This window comes from Dunckerocampus dactyliophorus, chromosome 17 (genome assembly GCF_027744805.1).
Source record: "Dunckerocampus dactyliophorus isolate RoL2022-P2 chromosome 17, RoL_Ddac_1.1, whole genome shotgun sequence".
NCBI lineage: Eukaryota > Metazoa > Chordata > Actinopteri > Syngnathiformes > Syngnathidae > Dunckerocampus > Dunckerocampus dactyliophorus.
The window spans coordinates 14,587,089-14,605,693 of record NC_072835.1 but is presented as its reverse complement, the minus strand read 5'-3'; the positions used below and the strand labels follow the sequence as shown (position 1 = coordinate 14,605,693).

Below are 18,605 nucleotides of genomic sequence, written 5' to 3'. Positions count from 1 at the left end.
GCACTGCTATGACAGAGTTTTAGTGTACTTCCTGACTATTTGTAAGATATTTTAAAGAGGCTTGTCCTTTTTTTTTCGCTAACGTACAGACCTTTCTAGCTTCAACTGTGAAATGAAATGACTCATTTCTGAAGAGTCATTGGGAGTCATCAACTGTCGCCAAAGATGGTTAGCCATGCTAAGCAGATGCTTTTTGGGGAAAGCTGTGTTGCTGTTGTTGTTGCTAAGCGACCAGTGCAACTCCCGCGTGGATAATGATCCTCTTTGCTCGAAGAATTTTATTTTCAAGTAAAGCAGTTGGCCCTTTCCATATCAAGCAAAATATACTTTCTACCCGCTGGACGTGCAGGATTTTTAAAATGTATTTACATTTGTTTACACACAGTGTGCACTCATTCCTGCTGAAAATGTCAAAAGTCATTGCATCCCCTTTACAGCATTCGATGTATGGAATAGTTTTAGTTACAAAGTGGTTGCTGCTGTTGTGCCATTTGATTAGGCTGAGGAGGGTTTATAAAAAGATAACAGCTGACCTCTCAAGCAGAAAAATGATGGTGTGCATTAACATATTGTTACATTTATACCGCTGTAGCTTCAAAGTATCGTTACTGATACATGCTGTATTTTGTGTTCGATTACACACACTGTGAAAACCGCTGCACTAATGAAATAAGACGTAAATGAACAAGTGAACAGTGAAAAGGTAAAGTAAGATTGAAAAAGTTTGATTTACAGTCGGAGTAATTATCCATCCATCCATTTTCTATGCTGCTTTTCCTCATTAAGGCCAGGGGGGGCATGCTGGAGCCTATCCCAGCTGACTTCAGGCGAGAGGCGGGGTACACCCTGGACTGGTCGGCAGCCAATCACAGGGCACATATAGACAAACAACCATTCACACTCACATTCATACCTATGGACAATTTAGAGTCACCCATGAACCTAACATGCATGTTTTTGGAATGTGGGAGGAAACCGGAGTACCCGGAGAAAACCCACGCACGCACGGGGAGAACATGCAAACAGAGATGCCCAACGGAGATTCGAATCCAGGTCTTCCCGATTTCCTGACTGTGTGGCCAACATGCTAACCACTAGACCACCGTGTGGCCCGTCGGAGTAATTATTTAGTTGTTAAATGTTAACAGAACTACAGTACGTCAAGGGTAATAATATTTATTATTAGTTTTAGTACAAAATAAATAAGGCAAGCACGTGAAGAGCATTTATCGGCACGATGCAAAACTTTGACAAAAGGTTCATTTTGGTTGAATCATAACTTGCCCTTTTATGCAACAAATTCTCCTTCCCTTTGGTAACCAGTGTTCCCCATACATTTATTTATCTGTGGCGACCCACCATGCATACATTTTGACTGCCACAAATGCATTTTGGCGCTACCCGTGGCGGTGTCATAACTCCGCTCCAAATTCCCATGTGGTACGCATTAAAAATGAAAGACAGAACGTGTAATCGAATAGAAGCGTTTGCAAAAGGACAAGCCCGGGCAGTGTGCATTGCACGCCGTGCAGAGCATCTCCACATGCATGGAGCCCAGCCTTTGCCTAGCTGGAGTCATGAGTAGCGACACTGCTAAGAACACAAAGCCTGGAGACACCTTCACCTTCCTTGTGAAATACGTAAACCAGGGATGTCCAGAGTGCGGCCATAGCTTGTTTTATATGGGCCCGTAGGACATTGTAGAAAATCCCCCCCCCCAGCATAAATAAAAAAATATAGAGCAAAAAGGCATAATGTAACAAGAAAAAGCTGAAATGTTGATACTAATAATGAATAATAACACAAAGATTTGTCTTTAAATATAGTGTATGTACAGTCGTCCCTTGGTTCCAGACCCGACCACAATAAGTGAATTTCTGCAAAAAAGGATTCGATATCAATAAATGGAATATTTTTGCAGTTCTGGTGTAGAAAACCTGTTTACAATCTTGTGAATACAGTTTTTAACATTATTAGCGCCCTCTCAACATGAAATAACGCACGTATGGTCACTTTCACATTTGTATTACCCAGTATAGTAGATATAATGACAGAAAATAAGACATATTAGACATAAGTAAGATAGCACACTCACACGTTAGCAGTTCTTTTTTCTTTTTTTTGTGGATAATATACTTCCTGCGGTGGCTATTGTCTCATCAATGTATTGTAATGGCGGCTTTACACTCGCATTACCCAATATAGTAGACCTAATAAGAGTAAATAAGCCGTTTAAGATGTAAATAAAACGCCTGCTCGTGTGTGTCACAGTAAGTATGTTCCCCAAGGGACCTTAGTGGCGGGAGGACAGATGTGTAGCAGACAGGAAGTGACATCGGCAGTTCAGAGTTGAGTCTTAGCTTGTCGTAGGTTATGGCCCCCAACAGTAGCCCGTGTTATTATTCTGATTATTATGTTATTATTATTGTGCCTGTTGTGAGATCATTTAAACCTACAAAAAATGCCTGTTCTGGTGATCACGTCTAGTGCTTTTCTCACTGAATATTTAGTGGCCAATGTAGAATACTACATTTAGAATGCTTCTTCTGCCTTGTATTGAAATTTTAGTTGATTTAGTTAGTTCATTTAGTCATTTTTACGCTTGAAAATGCTTCATTTTGGCCAAGAAGAAGTACAATTTGCTTATATATGCATATTTTTAAAAATAATAGGCCGTATTCAACCACGAAACGACAATCATTTATTAATTTGTGAAAAACCGTGAGTGAGGGTGTGATGTTTGAACCGCGATTTTTTTTTTAGCTAATTGTGCAAATTGCACAATGATGTCATCTAGATCCCTCCCTTGCAACCCCGCCCACCACAAATATATCGCCGTCCTGAGGGAAAATGCTAAACGTTATCTTTTCCTTCTAAAGCACAGATTATCGAGTATGTATGAACGCTGCAGTGAAAGGTCTATCTTGTTACTATAGTCACGCTTGTAAGCCGTGGCGCGGAGGGGGAAAAAAAGAAGCTATCTGATGTCTTAAGCTCTTACCTTTAAGAACATGATTACTACATGTAATACGTCTAGTAAGAGACGATTAAAATACAGTCAGGTCGAGAAATATTTGGACTGATTTAAGTTAATCGTGGAAGATTTTTACTGGTTGCAAAAAGGGGATATGCCCAAAGACAACATCTGGTTAAGTTGAAATGCATTGCCACTTGTGTAACTGACATTGTAAAGGGGGATGTTACGAACATTGCATCTTTTGTTGTTGTTCTGTTGTGTTTGCCTACTGGTGTTTTGAATTTTTAGTTACTTGCCCTTTTCTTTTCCCTGTCTGTCCCCTCTTGAATTAAGCTAAATCAAGCATTAGCAGGCTGCTGGTTGTTTTTGCTGATGTTTTCTTTTGTTTCTTTTTCTTCTCTCTTTTCTGTCTCTTGTCTGTCCCCCCCTTAAATTAAGCAAAACCAAGCAGTCACAGGTGGATGTTGCCCTTGTTGCTGTTATTGCTTTTTGTTCTGTATTTTCTTTCTGTGTGTCCCCTCTTAAAGTAAACTACACTACGAGCGTGAGCAGGCGATGTTGTTGCTGTGGCTTTGTTGCTTTTGTCCTCCATTGTTTCTCTGTACCCTCTTAAATTAAGCTAAATCAAACACTAACAGGATATGTTGTTGCTTTTTATTCTGTTTCTTTATCCGTCCCTTCTTAAACCAAGCTAAACCAAGCACTATGCGGGTTGATGTTGTTCTTGTTGGTGCTGTATTCTGCTATTGCATTTTGTCCTCTATTTTCTTTCTCTATGTCCCCTCTTAAACTGAACTAAACTACGAGCGTGAGCAGGCGATGTTGTTGCTGTTTCTTTATTGCCTTTGTCCCCTATTGTTTCCCTATACACTTGTAAATTAAGCTAAATCAAACACCAGCAGGATATGTTGATGCAGTTATTGCTTTTTGTTCTCTATTTGTTTCTTCATCTGTCCCTTCTTAAGTGAAGCACTGGCAGGCTGATGTTGCTCTTTTTGGTGCTGTATTCTGTTATTGCTTTTTGTTCCCCTTTCCCCCCCCTCTCTCTGCCCCCTCTTGAATTATGCTAAAGTACCAGCACTAGCAGGTGATGTTTTTGTTGCTGTTGCTTTCTGTCAACGCATACTGGCTCCCGATCACGTAGTTTCTGTGTTTGACACCACCTAAATTAAGCGGAACAAAGCACTAGCAGGTTGAGGTTGCAGTTGTTGGTGCTGTGTTCTGTTGCTCCTTTTTGTTCTCTATTTTCTCTCCGTTTGCCCCCTCTTAAAGTAAGATGACGCAAGCACGGACAGATGATGTTGTTTTTGTTGTCTTCTCTCATTGTTTTTGTCCTGTTGTTTCTTTGCCAGTCCCCTCTTCAATGAAGAACTAGTGCTAGCCTTGCAATGAGTTTAGTTCACATCCATTGTGACAAAATCATACCTCTGTCATTGTCCAAAATACTGCTGGACCTAACTGTGTACTGTATTCTCTTTTATTTCATGTGCCATCTGCATGATGTCCACTGCCTTGAAGAAAACTAGTGCAAAGGTGTGGAAGGTCACAAGTGGGCTTATTTCACTCTTCCGTGTGGTTACAGGAGGTGTCCATCACATTGAGGAAGTCTCCTCCTGATGCTTAGACGTCAAACCCTGCAGGTCCAGATGCACATTGAGGTAACTTGAAATCCGGCGGCAATAAAGAGCACATCCTCAGACTTTTATTTTCATTACCTGTGTTGTAGGAAAGAGCGGTTTGCCCGTTGGGATTACCCCTGCCACTGTAGTCGCCCACTCGCATCAGGTGACTGGAAGCGTCCATCCCGTCGTAACAATAGAGCGCCTCCATCGGCCCTGAGAGCTCTGCATTAGAGAGTATATCATTACACACACAATTGTGGCCATCATTTTTAAAAAACACCCGCTTCAATTACATATTGTGACAAAGCCTGTTTTTATTGACATCTTCTCAAATTGCTTTTGATGCTGTTGGTGGTACTAAGGAGATAGAGCTGGAGGTTTTATTGATATAGAGGTACAGAGTTCATTCTGAGACGCTCCACCTGCTGCATATAATCATAAAGACAATCTTATGACGTTCTACTAGCGTTTGTTGTTGCGTTACCTCTGGATGCGGAGACATCATGTTGGTAGTCGTAGTCCATAGAGTTTTTTTATTCACAAAAAAGGGGATCTAACACAGGGTAGCAAAAATTCTAGGAGGCTAAAGAAACAACTAAGACCGGCTAGCGAGCACAGAAAGTAGGCTGAGGACAAATCACTACAGGAGCAAGGAAAATGCTCACCAGAATGCAGTAGGATGCAGAGCGCATAAATCCTGGCGTAGATCAAACTTATCACACCGACATGCAAAACACAATAACATCAATGACCCGGAACTAATGATGGAAACACAGTCACACAGAGTGTGACATATCTGCTCAAAACAGATTGTCAAATGGCCACCCACACGCTTGCTAATACAAACTTGCAACACAACAACATGTACTTACACTAGGGGTGTCACAACATCTCCCGAGGTTAATACGTGACAAGATTTCTCGTCCAGGAAAAAACTGTCTCATGGGCACTAGGCCTGGGACGATAATAAATTAATTAGTTAATCACACAGTAAATGAAAATGAACTCGATAATTTTGCCGGCCTCAATATGCTGCCATGTGCGTGCGTGTCTGTTTTCCTCGTCTCCCTCTTCCAAACAGGCAGGAAGAGGGTTCACTCTGTGCATTGGTTTCAGCACCTTGGCGCATTTGTTCCATAGAACAACGGCCTGAATGGATTGAGTCATAGAGTCTCTTTGTCTCGGTGGGTGGAGGCAGGACCAGTAGCATACACACAGAGTGCAGAACAGTGTAACGTAGTAGAAATTATATTAGTAGATTGCAGTAAAGTAAAGTTAAAATCTCGTCTTGTCTCGTGACTGAGTGTCTTGTGACACCCCTAATACTTACCTTATACCCTCTTTAATGTCTAAGATTTAGGTGTAATACATGGGCCATACCTGGGCTGTAGTCTGCTGCAGGGTCAGGGGCCCGACCAGGTTGCTTCATGTCTTGGGATGTCCCGTCGGGAGGATGCGGGAGGCAAGAGGGAGGTGGGTAGGGGTCCCCGCAGAAGAGCCGGTGATCACCAAACCTGAGAAACATTTAATGTTGTCTCATACATCCCTGTTGAGTATATTAGAACCTTCAAGGGAATGCGACTCATTGTGCTCTAAAGAGTTTTAAACTTGCTCTGTAGCTGTGACTTTGTTGCACACTTGTACGTCCGCTTGGCAGCAAATATGAATGGAGGCAAAGTTTTGCCAAAATGCGCACAAAAAAAGGATTAGAAGACAAAATGAGTCCAGGAAAGGAGTTAAGCAAAATGCAAACAAGGATTTTACAATCGATTTAACCTCTATGAGGTAATTCCAACTCTCTCTCTTCCACTGGAGTATGAATCGTATTTTAGATTTTAGAATTTGCTTTTTGAATTCCTCAGACACTTCAGTCGGTGCTATAGCATCCAATAATGCCAGCTTTGCCTCATTGGTCCATACTCTAGGCCAATGAGGCAAAGCGAGGTCTGCTTTCACGGCCCCTGATTGTCTCCCCAGAATCCCGCAGTGCGTGTTCACGGCCGACTGCTGATAGGAGAACAATCACAGCCAGTGAGGAGCCGTGAAGCATCTGGCTGCAGAAATCCTTTAGTACAGCCTCCCAAGTGTATAGAAAGATGGTAAATTAGGCTCTTGCACATTCCAGACATCCAAACACTGGTTTTGTTTGGCTTAATTTCTACTGGATGCCCTTCCTGAAGCAACCCTCCTTTTTAACCGGGCTTGAGACTGGCATGACAGCGCTCTAATGGCTTACTGGCTGGGAATCGAAACCACTGACCACAGATAATGCTCAGCGTGTACAACTACAACTACCGGTGCAATAATAAATATTAAAAGAACGTAATGTAAAATAATACAATATAGATCAATAAAATACAGTGGAACCTTGGTTAACCTTGTTCATTCGTTCCAGAAGATCTGACTCTGGAACGTTAACATTAACCGAAATCAAAATTTCCCATCACTAAAATAATGAAAATCCAATGAATCCGTTCCAGAAAGCCAAAAATGTGAACACAAAACACAAAACATGTTTATATAGCACAACAATCCTGTTAGCTAGGTGGCAACCGGGACCGGATATTACGTTGCCTGTCTGTGATGTCATCAGCGGTTGACTCTCGAAAATGTTAACACGAAAGATGTTTTGATAGTTTTACATGCATAAAACAATTCTAAATGCATATGAATGATGAATGAAACAGATAAATAAACATTTTAGGTTACTTTTACCTTCCCTGAAGACGTGATTCTTGATGTGACTGAAAACAGGAAGATGGTTGATCTCGCTGCCGCAAGAACCGTCACGTCTTCAAAGAAGGTAAAAGTAACCTTAAATTTTTATCCCTTTCATTCGGCATTTATATGCATTTAGAATTGTTTTATGCATGTAAAACTATCAAAACTTCTTTCCTCAACCGCTGATGACATCACAGACAGGCAACGCAATTTCCGGTTCTGGTTGCCACCTAGCGAAAAGGATGCTAACAAGGAAGAAAAATACACAGTTGGACTCACGCAGTGTATTAATAACGACAAGATGTGCGCCATATTGTACGCTGGCGTAAGTTTTTGACGTTAACCGACACGCTAACCGGGGGCGGACGCTAACCGCGGTCCCACTGTAAAATAAATAGTGCAAAAAATAAACACATAAAATGAGTACAAAAATAATTACACTACCAGTACCAGGTTTTAAGTGTAAAAATAGTTTTAAAAAATTGTAACAACAACAATTAAGCAGACTGTATGATGCATTTTTGCATTTTTGATAAAATAATTTTGAGTAATTTATATATTTTTTTTCTCATAAATGCATTCAGATTACACAATGTATGTTATTGTAAAAACAATATTTGTATTATGATTTGTGCTATTACAAACTGTATTTTATTGTATACAATATGTGTCCTCTTCGTTAGTTTACATGAGAGAGCAAAATGTTACAACTGACTTATTTTTTTATATGTTTATTTGTGTATATTAAATAAAATAATATTGTAATATTATCATTTTAATTTACAACTGCCATATTTTAGTGTATTCTGTGCAGTTAATGAAACAAACCCCACTATGAAATGTAGTAAAAAAAGTCCTGATTACCTGTGATTATCTTGAAGGGTGTGTGTCAGATTCAAACTGGGGTTGTGGGAGGAGTCTTGTCGCTGCTTAGCGGCTGACGAAAAAGGGGTTGGGCGACCACCACAGTGTAAGTCTAATGCGTATGCTACCAGGTATGAGTAGTTGCTTTACATGTGTTCAAAATCTATGAAAGACGACAGCTTCTGCTTACATGAGCATGGCTCACAAGGAGCTCTGGAGGATGCTGTCAAGTTGTCTGGCGGAGAGAGGCTCGGGTGCAGATGGTGGATGGTTAAACAGTCTGCCAGTGGGTCCTCGGTCACATCAACTGTGGATTTCATCTACAGGAAATAACACATGGACCATCAGTATCAGTGCTGCAGATTTCACTCAAGGGACACCGATGTGATACAAAACAAGAGCTTTGCACCAATAATCAGTTCTGACTGGGGTAATAATGTAACAGTGTGTTTATTATTATGGTCATAGTTTGAAGATGTGCCCCTAATATTTTTCCTCTCTCATGTGCTGTAGCTAAAAGGGTATACTGTCTAATTTGTAGCGCTCTGACATTGTCAATCAAAAGTGACCATTATTATCATCGCAAAGGCAGAATTTTTGATGCATCTCTTCTATTTGATATCATGAGATCAGATGTGCAGGTATACCTAATGTTGTGGCCGGTGTTTGCACCTTATTTAAAGAAAATGCAGAAATATTTTTTCTAATGACCAGAGATTTCTATTTCTATTTGTATTCAGTTTCTGTGAGTCCATGGTTTATACATTTATAGTTGGTCAGTTATTTCTCTAACATAGCTTTGTTTTTACTGGAAAAAAAAAACTGGTGTTCCTGAGTACCACCAGTGGTACGCATGCCTCAGTTTGAGAATTGGCGGTTTCGTCAGTTGTGGCTTGTTCAATCCAAATAATCAGAATTGAGTGTTTTGATCTATTACTATTATGGCATAGGTTCCAGTTCTAAAAGTTCCTAATTCAACAGGTTGCAGAAGTGGGGAGCTTTATGAAACGTAGAATTGGTATCTATGGAGATGAAAAAGATATGCATCACGTTATGACCTTTGTTACTGCTAACATTCAGTAGGTGGATGTTTAAACAGGCGAGGGTTTCACTTTGTAATTGAAGTGTTCAAAGAAAATATTGGTTTATTTATCCAGTTAAAGCACGAAAACATTTGGAATAGACCTTTCTGAGCTCAAAATAATAAAGACACGCATGCACAATCGGTTAATTAATTTAAATATGTTCATTAGTAGGGGTGTCACGAGACACCCAACTTGCGAGACGAGACGATGCACAAGATTGGGTCCGTCAGAACGAGACGGGATGAGATTTTACCATTATTTTTTAAAAAGTACAATGAAAACATATGAATGGACAGACTTTTTTTATTTAAGCGAGTCACAAAACGATGCAGGTGCGTTTTGAAATGTTTATTGTCCCACAAATTGACACCCAAAGATGTTATTCAGCTCAATGGACCACTCTCAATGGACCATTCAGCTCTAAACCACTCTTATGATAATATACTGTATAATAATAATAATAATAATGGTACTGTACAGCTCACTGATTTTCTCTTGTATCTACTTGTCTTTGTCGTCGGGGCTGTCCAGCTGTCCTTTTATATTTATGATTTTAAAAAACTATTTATAATAACAAAACAACATATACATACATTATACAAATATATACATTTAAAGACAAATCTTTGTGTTTTTATTAGTTATTAGTATCAACATTATAGCTTTTTTTAGTTACATTATACCTTTTTTTTTTTTTACCTCCATTTTTGCTGAGTTTTTGTTCATTTTATTTCTGCAATGAGCCCAATTCCACAATTCTTTGGACAGCCGTATCATGAGAACAGGGCAGCCAGAAGCCAACCAAGACTGTGAACTATTATGGCATGGCTACTATGAACGATAATGCAGTAATATGGAAGTGGCAGTGTGCAAGGCATTATTAGAAGTGTATATTATGTGCTTTACACACACCTTGCAATCCAACCCTCCTTGGTGTTCACAGCGTCAGCGAGTGACGTGTGTCTGTTTTTTCCAGCTTTTCTCCAAACGAAAAATCTCATCACGTTTTAATCTACACACTTGTTTATTATTGTGCTAATAGTTTAAACTGCATCCTACTAAGAGCTGTTTATAATATTCAGTCCAAAAAGTCTGCTCTTGTATTTGACCTCATTGTGCAGGTGCACCTAATGTTGTGGCTTGTTTGTATAATCCTCTTTAGAGAGTCATCCAGCTTCCTACCTTCTTTCGTAACTGTCTCTCTGCATTGGAATGGGACTTGATGTGCTTCCTCAAGGAGCTGGGATCAGTGTAGCGCTTCGCACAGCCTGCCACTTGGCATGCGTACGGCTTCTGCACACCCGAAGACAATTTGTTATGTCCCTTTGAAATGACCTCTCTGTGTGTTTTGTTCAATAGAGTCTGTGCTGCTCACAGTGTCCAAGTGGGTGCGCTGGTGTTTGGCTCTGTCACTGGAGTTGCTGAAGGCCTTGAAGCATCCTGGGTGCTGGCACAGGTACGGCTTCTCCCCCGTATGGCTGCGCAGGTGGATCTTGAGATTTTCCAGGCGAGAGAAGGCCTTTTTGCAGCCCTTGAACTGCAAAAAAAAAACGATGGTAAGGCCATATCACATTGTGCAGTATTTCTCTCGCATCCGTTTATTAAGAGAGTTTCATGGAGGAGGACCTCGGCCTCTTTTTGTCCTCCTCTGAGATGCACTGCGAGCTTTCTGGATTTCACTCACACAAGCTGCTCGTCCTTGTTGTGTGGGTGGAAATGCAAATGTAAAAAAACACAAACATTCATTTAGTCTCCCATGAACACTGACGCCTAATACCAAGCAAGTCCTTATTTCCTGACATTGACTTCCATGTAATGATAGCATACTTTTAATAATGCCATTATCCTATGCAAGGATTTAAATTACAATTTTTGGATAATGACGCATGACCGTCATATTGCTGCAGCGATGCAGTGACACAAAGCAGATCTTATGTATAATGATGCTATTTAGAACATAATATAATATCTTCAAACTGTTCATTTAATGTTTCATTGAATGAGGCAGTCAGATGTTACTAATGTCAAGAACATTCAATTGAATTTCCTTGGTCATCCAAATATGTTGAACTATTATTAAGATTAGTACCTCTAGCAGCCAGGAGGGGTCAGCCTTTATACAAATATCAGTGCATTGTCATTTTTGTCCTGTCAGGCTAAATAAATTGCATCAATCTTGACATGGAATCTCCTTTTACATATAAACTAACTGGCTACCACATTAGGTAAACCTGCAACATCAAATAAGATGAAAAAATACGCCTTTGCAAGGATAATAATGCTATATTTTTATCTGATAATTGGCTGCAAAGTCAGATTTCTTTGCTGCATCATGCAAACCTTGTGACTTCATGGCTAAAATATGCAAACGCAGCACGTAGTTTTACTTCCTGTTTGCAGGGGGCAGCTGGAATGTCCTCCGTTTATGGACAAAATACACAGAGCGTGTCCTATTTTGTTATTGTTGCACCGAGACTGGAATTCCTCACATACTTATACCTCTCGGTCATTAATTATTCACGAACGATACTCCTCAGCTAACCAGGTATTCTTCTGGAATAATTAATATTAGACGAGAATTGTTTTTTTGACATGTATTTACAGGTGAAACATGAAAGAAATACTGTAGAAATAGTAGCACGGAAAGAGAAAGTAATATTCTTCACACACGTAATGAAGCTGATTTACACTTAGAGGCCGTCAGGGAGGTATTCATTTCACGATATACTTATTATTGTGGTTGTAGTTTGCCGAGGTGCCTCATGCACCTTAATAAAGGTAACCCAAAATATACACAATAAAAAACATACTGTTCAATGAATACCTCTTTGACATTATAATGGACACCTTGTTATATGTAAAGGCATCATTTTTGATGCAGTCATGCGGATGTACCGAATGTTGATTGTTATTTTAGTCTGTACATTGCACACAGTCAAAAGTTTAGACACGCATGCTCATGTTGTTGAATCAGAGGATGTCTCCAAAACTTTGACAGGCACTGTGTCATATCATAGACGTTTGTGTGCTAGAGTTTGGTCCGAGCACCCATCGTAGTTGAAATAGACTAGCACAAAATATGAACGGAAACGCTAAAAACCTTTAGCATGTCGATATGTGGAGTCAAATTATGGAACGTATTGTCTAAGGAACACAAGCAAGTGTTGCTGTGTGATAGTATGTTGTGCAAACCTAACTCCCTGACGCTGTGCTGGACTGTGCGGTGACAGCCTGGGGCTTTTGGCTCACTAGCAAGCACTGCTCGACGTAACTCTCATTTGATGGGATTGTGTGGTTGCGGGTTTGAGTCCCAGTGTATGCAGGACTGGACTGCGTGGATAAGCACTGTTACTCAAGCAATGTACTAATATGAGGCAGTTAAAGAAACAGCGCAGGCATATGGTGTTTCCAAGGTATAGGGAGGAGCAAATGACGCCAGGATTTGGCAGGTAATGCAGACTGGACCTCTTTAGCCAGAGGTTAATTCTCTCAGAACCGCTCACTGGACTCTCGTTGGGATATTTATTAGGGCTGTCAAATGATTAGAAATTGAATCAAATGAATCGCAGTTTTCAAATGAATTAATCATAATGAATCACCATTTGCAACTGTGCCTTTTCACTGTATTTTATGAACAAGATAAATGACATGACATCATTTTATATATTTGTATGTATCAACAGCTCCAAATGAAGTGAACATTTAAATCACGCTAAAAGACACCACACGCCTGAAAATGCATTTGCCTAACACTAGTCTCTTTAATAGTAGCAGATCATTTTAATCACACTTGAAGCATTATGAGCCATGGGGTTGCGTTCAAAGACACCACATAATTTTTTAAGTTGAATTCACTGTAAATGCATTTTCTGGGATTTCCGAGCATACTTAAATGCAACAAATTGTACTTCAGCAGTAAGAGTTACTCTAGTGAGAATATCCACTTTTCTTTGTCTTTCTGTTTATTTAGACCACACATCCAAGCATAATAAAGATGTTGTGACATTCGGAGTGGCCCTCAATGCACTTCGCTGTTGTCTAGTGATAATGAGGAAGTGTCGTTTCAGGGAGGACTAGAGACATGTTTGGGAGTTGGTGATACATACGTGGTGTTGGAATTGCACTGCTGTTGATGTGTTCAGGTCAGAATAAAGTTATAAAAGAGCGTCAGACTCTGGATAGGGACGTTATTATGCCTGTCTGCCGTCATAACAAAGAGGGGTGGCTTGACATGGTACGCATGCATTAATTACACCGTTTTGTTTTACATAATTAATGAAATTAATTAGTTAGAACCTGTCCAATTAGACCAACCTGTCATGCGGTACATGACATAAAGCGCTGGTTATGCGAGGGGGCAGGCAGTAAGATGTCTTCCTTCAATACTTCTGCAATATTCTAATATCACACCTCCAGGAAGAGGTGAAATTTTTTCAATAACTTACATTGCATCCATCAGTTTGTGTCTTATTTTGCACAGACCGTGTTGTTTGTGAAATGCATTCAGTAGAAGAAGCATAACGTGTTCATTACTCGACATGAGAGTAGTTTGAGGAAGAGCTACTGCCGATATTGGTATTGGTAACGAAGTGCTGAACGATATCGGATATCATACAACAATATCATACATCAGTTAGAAAGCCAATGTCAAGCATCTCTACAAAATACCCTAAAATTCCTTTGGACTGAAACTAACTATTGCTATCAGTGGTTCAAACACTGTGACACACACAAATAGACCAACCAGTCTGTTAACAGACTGCTTCGACAACATCAAACACACAATAGCATGGCAGGTGCAAGTCTGGGCTTGTTCTTTATGTTAACTATGTAACAAGAGCACTGTCATTGTTCCTGACGCTTGTACTTTCTTTACCCATACTCCTTTGCTTTACCTGCCAATCAAACAAAGTGCTGGCTTTTTTATGTATGTACAGTCCGGTGTAAGGCACCACTTTCCCATATTAGTGGGCGTAGATATAATCATATATGCAGGACCTTCCACTAGGTCCTAGAAAATGTGGTATAATGTTTAGATTTGGCATAATATGCTATAATATGTTGCAGCATGCTAAAATTACTTCACAGCCAAGACAATAATAATAGAAATTGAACTGCTTCATGATTGAAGACCCCAGAGCTTGCAGTCCCATGGCAACGATGGCTTCGACTAATAAGTGAAGATTTTTCTCACAAAAGGTCGGCCTGCCGCTACGCCACGCTGTTAATAATTGACTGCTTGATGGCAGACACATGAAGCGTGTCTGGCCAGAGGTTTGTGCATTACTCATCTGTGTCCCGATGTAATTTCCCAGCGGGAGTGAAAAGAAATGGAACGCAAAAACAAAAATGCGAGTCTTAACAATGTGGAATATTTCATGACACGTATAGAAAATAGGAAGTGAAACATTTACAGTATGTCTGAAAGAGATAAATCAGACAGGAGAACACAACCAAGACTGACCTTTAGAAAAGGGTAGAAAAAGCACCATATTTTTTTTTGACCATCCGTTAGTTGTCAGTGAGCAGGCTACTTCCTGGTTCATGTTCATGACTGATTGTGCCTTTTTAAAGGTCCCCTGTTATGCAAAATGATCTTTAAAACAAATCCTCTAACAGTATTATGTGTCCCTGAAACAAAAGCGTACCTTGCACTTGTTGGGCTTCTCTCCCGAATGGACCCTCATGTGGATCAGAAGCTTGTAACGGGCATTGAAGGGTTTAAGATCGCGAGGACAGCCCACCCAGTAGCATGTGAAGTCTTCGGCCTTCCTCTGGTCCACGTGGATCTTTTCTATGTGCCTCACCAGCTCATCCTTTTGGTCGTAGACTGCGTTGCAATCCATCCACATGCAACAGTGGGTCCCGTAGTCTTCCAGCTCACCTTCTTCTTCCTCCAGCATCGGGACCTGGGGTAAAAAGCCGAGCCCATGCCGGGGTGGACCCTGGCTGTGCAGATCTTGAGTCTTCTTGTGGTAACTTCTGGGAAGGTGGTGGATGTGCTGGTGGGAGTGGTAGGGTGGTGGTGGTCCCTGAGGAATGGTTACTTCTTGAGCAGTCAGTTGTGCTGGTTGTAGCTGCAGAGGGGGCAGAATGTTGCTAGTCTCTTGTCTACTAGTCTCTGAAGTCCTGTGCACTTCCTGTGGATCTGAAAGGCACTGTTGCGCCACTACCATGTTAGCCTGATTCTCCAGAACCCCGCCTTCTTCGAGAACCTTCATGCGGGTGCACTCGTCCAGTGGAGCCAGAGTATTTGAGGAGTTTGGGACAAAGTGGGAATGAAGCTGGGGGATCCAGGAGCCCTTCCCACCCAAGTAGTGGCCATAACCTTCGGACTGGACTGGAGAGAGCGTCGAGTGGGAGGCCGGTGAGCTTCGAGAGCCATTGATGTAAGCCACAAGTGATGTAGGTGAGGTGCGTATAATGGAGTTGAAATCAATCCCCATCACGTCAGACAATGGCGACATGGAAAGAGCTCTCTTCTTTGGTTGTCTGGGGCTACCAGAATCCCCTGTGAAAAGGTACGAAGGCAGGGAGGCTGATGCGCTCGATGCCGTTGTGCCGGACATGGCAGTGCCAGGTGGGAGGCTGAGCTGCTCGCCGCCCTCGCTGGCCTGGATGGAGCATGGCGCCTGTCCCAGTGGGGGGAGCACGCGGTAGCCAAACGGCCAGTCGTGCCTGCTGCTAAACACCGACTGGGTTTCAAAGAGACTGAGGGTGGTGGATGCCAGGGATTCTCTGGATAGCAAGGACCTGAAACACAATCATCTTACATAGCCGCACTCATAGGCTTTGGGGAGCTTGCTGAGGTCAATGTTGCCCACCTGGCATCAAGGGGAGGGTGATGGGCCGCTCTTGATGTGACATCGTATGGATGGATTGACATCGGGATACTGGTCACCGTTAGGTTTGAACTAGCTGGATGTCCAAGAACTTCAATGACAGGCCTGGAGACAGCACAGCCTGGTGGACACAAGGCCTCAAAATGAATAAACAGTGTCTACATAATGGAAGTTAACCAAGTTGGTTTACAGACTTTCTCTACCCATTAGACCACTGTGTCCCCCCCCAACCAAACAAATATTATTTCTTAAGTCTGTTTTAAGCTACAGAATTTCCCTTGGCAACCTGAGCAGTCAAAGATACCTTGTGCTGTGTTAATCACTAATGAGTTCAGTTCAGCTTCCACTTTGAACAAACTGACTTTAGGCAACAGCTTTATGCTCGGTTAATTATCAATAAATGAGAGCGCAAAGAGGTCAGCCTGGATGACCGCGCGGAGGACAAAAGTGAGAAGTAGGTGATTGTGTTTTGCTCAGTTGATTACATATTTAAACCTTTTCTGCAGTGTTTTTTTGCGACAGAGGACTTCCAATGAGATGCAGCAGCATGAAAAATAGAACAAAAAAACCCCTGATAAGTTGTCTTCAGTGTGACGTTAAAGACACTTCGTATTGGGGTTGTTGGATTGCAGGGGTCGGACAACTTCAGTGAGCGTTCAACGACTTGTCAAAAATAACACATAAAAAAAAAAAAAAAAACAGGACGCCAACTTCAGCTTCACTGAAGACAAATTGTGTTTGGGGTTGTTGGATGCGGGACCTGTGAGGACCCGGACCTCAGAGGAAAAGAAATGTTTAAACCTGCCAAGGTAACTTCAGTTTCATGTTGAAGACAAACTATGCAGGGCATCAGATGATTGAAAGGGAGGCGCAGCAGCTTGAAAAAACATATTTGTAAACGTGCTGAGCTAACATCAGCTTCACAATATCACACAAGCTACTTCACAGAATTTGTAAACATTTTTAAACCTATCATCAGTTTCACGTTAAGGACACATTGGGTTTGAGGTTGTAGGATGGTGGGTAGGGATGCTGTGGGGTCAGAGACCTTCAGTGGAGGTGCAGCGATGTGAGAAAAATAATCAAAAATAATATTTAAAAAACTTCAGATTCATTGACGATTGATTGTGTTTGGGGCTGTGGAGGGTATGGACGCTGAACGCCACAGGGCTTCAGAAGCGCAACAGCTTGAAAAACACATTTTTTAACATGCTAACCTAATGTCAGCTTCACGATTACGCAAAAGCAACTTCACAGAATTTCATGCAGGAGATTAGGATTATGATATCTTGGCCTTGGCGGAGGTTTTCACTCCAGTTACCTCTCTGCATGGTGGTGTCCGGAGGCTCCTTCTGGTGCAGGGATGAGAGCTTAGCGCCATGCTTCCCATTAGTCAACACCTTCCTGCGGAGGCTCAGGCTCGGCAGGGCGATGTGGCTGCCGCTCTGTTTCTCAGTGGTAGACTTGTCCACACATGGGAAGGGGGGACCGCCCCAATGAGGGGACGCTACGGGCGCCTTGATGGATTGGGACCCGTGCCTTCTGATCTTCCTTAGCGACGGGGACACGGTGCATGGCGACACCATGAGTTGGCAGCCCTTTCCGCTCATGGTTGAGGCTCACTGCTCAGAGGAAGCTCATGATGCCGTCAGTTAAAATAGCCCTTTTTGGTCAGACAGCATACTTTTTGTCTTGGACCTGCAAAACGTTCAATTAAAGAAGGAAGACAATGAAACAGAAAAGTAATAATAAATCATATTGGTGAATTTTAGCATGTGGAAAGTACTTTTAGTGCATGAATACACAGGCATGCTAAGATATGAAAATATAGAGGAGTGAAAGGGCAAAGAAGACTCACAAAGTAATTCTGGATTTGATATTCAAAAATCTGCTTTAAAATAGAGCATCCACTTACTTAATGTTGTTGTGGCTGTTCCCTATGGTGACATATGTCACAATAGCCTCCTCCACTGTAGAGTGCAGAGTGAGCAACACCAGAAGTGCAACATGCAGGCGCGTTTGCGCTTCACCACGTTGGGATGGGTGTGAGTGGCAACTGAGCAATCTCAGCGTCACTCTTTTGTGTCTCCAGGAAGTTTTTTTTTTCTTTTGCCTTTGAGACAACTACACACAGGAGTGACTTCACAAAACTGTCATGTTTTTTCTCTGTGCATTTTTAGGGAGATAAATCTTCCAAAACTCATTCATGTATTTTATCTCGGAAAAAATGACTTGTGATTTGCACAGGTGTGGGCTCGAGTCACGCGACTGCATCAATTTTGATGACTTTGGACCCGACTTGTCAATATCATCAAAGACTTGCAGACTTGATTTGGACTTCGACATCAATGACTTGGGACTTGACTTCAAAATACTTTTCAGTGAATTTTGTTGAGTAAAATGTGTCCCCATTCAAAGTATTCAACAAACGAGACCGTTATTATCTCATTTCAAGTAAGACACCATATTTTCCTACAGAATCTGCCTGATTGAA

General features: G+C 41.5%; 1 protein-coding gene and 1 long non-coding RNA gene across 2 annotated transcripts in view; one reads left to right on the top strand and one right to left on the bottom strand.

Moving 5' to 3' along the window:
* The window catches only part of LOC129169827 (uncharacterized), a 97,988-nt gene that overhangs the window by 2,197 nt on the left and 77,186 nt on the right, over positions 1-18,605 (top strand). Inside the window, exons 2-3 of the long non-coding RNA XR_008566477.1 lie at positions 4,560-4,635; positions 10,629-10,825. This is a non-coding gene — a long non-coding RNA (uncharacterized LOC129169827). The remainder of the gene's footprint in view (positions 1-4,559; positions 4,636-10,628; positions 10,826-18,605) is intronic.
* On the bottom strand, positions 4,472-17,721 carry glis3 (GLIS family zinc finger 3). The gene is made up of 10 exons (XM_054756657.1): positions 17,424-17,721; positions 16,094-16,232; positions 14,918-16,022; positions 10,645-10,806; positions 10,452-10,562; positions 8,375-8,504; positions 8,185-8,257; positions 5,980-6,113; positions 4,693-4,821; positions 4,472-4,611 (listed from the first exon to the last, which is right to left on the bottom strand). The coding sequence occupies exons 1-10, from the start codon at positions 17,719-17,721 to the stop codon at positions 4,598-4,600; spliced, it is 2,295 nt and encodes a 764-aa protein (XP_054612632.1). The 3' UTR covers positions 4,472-4,597.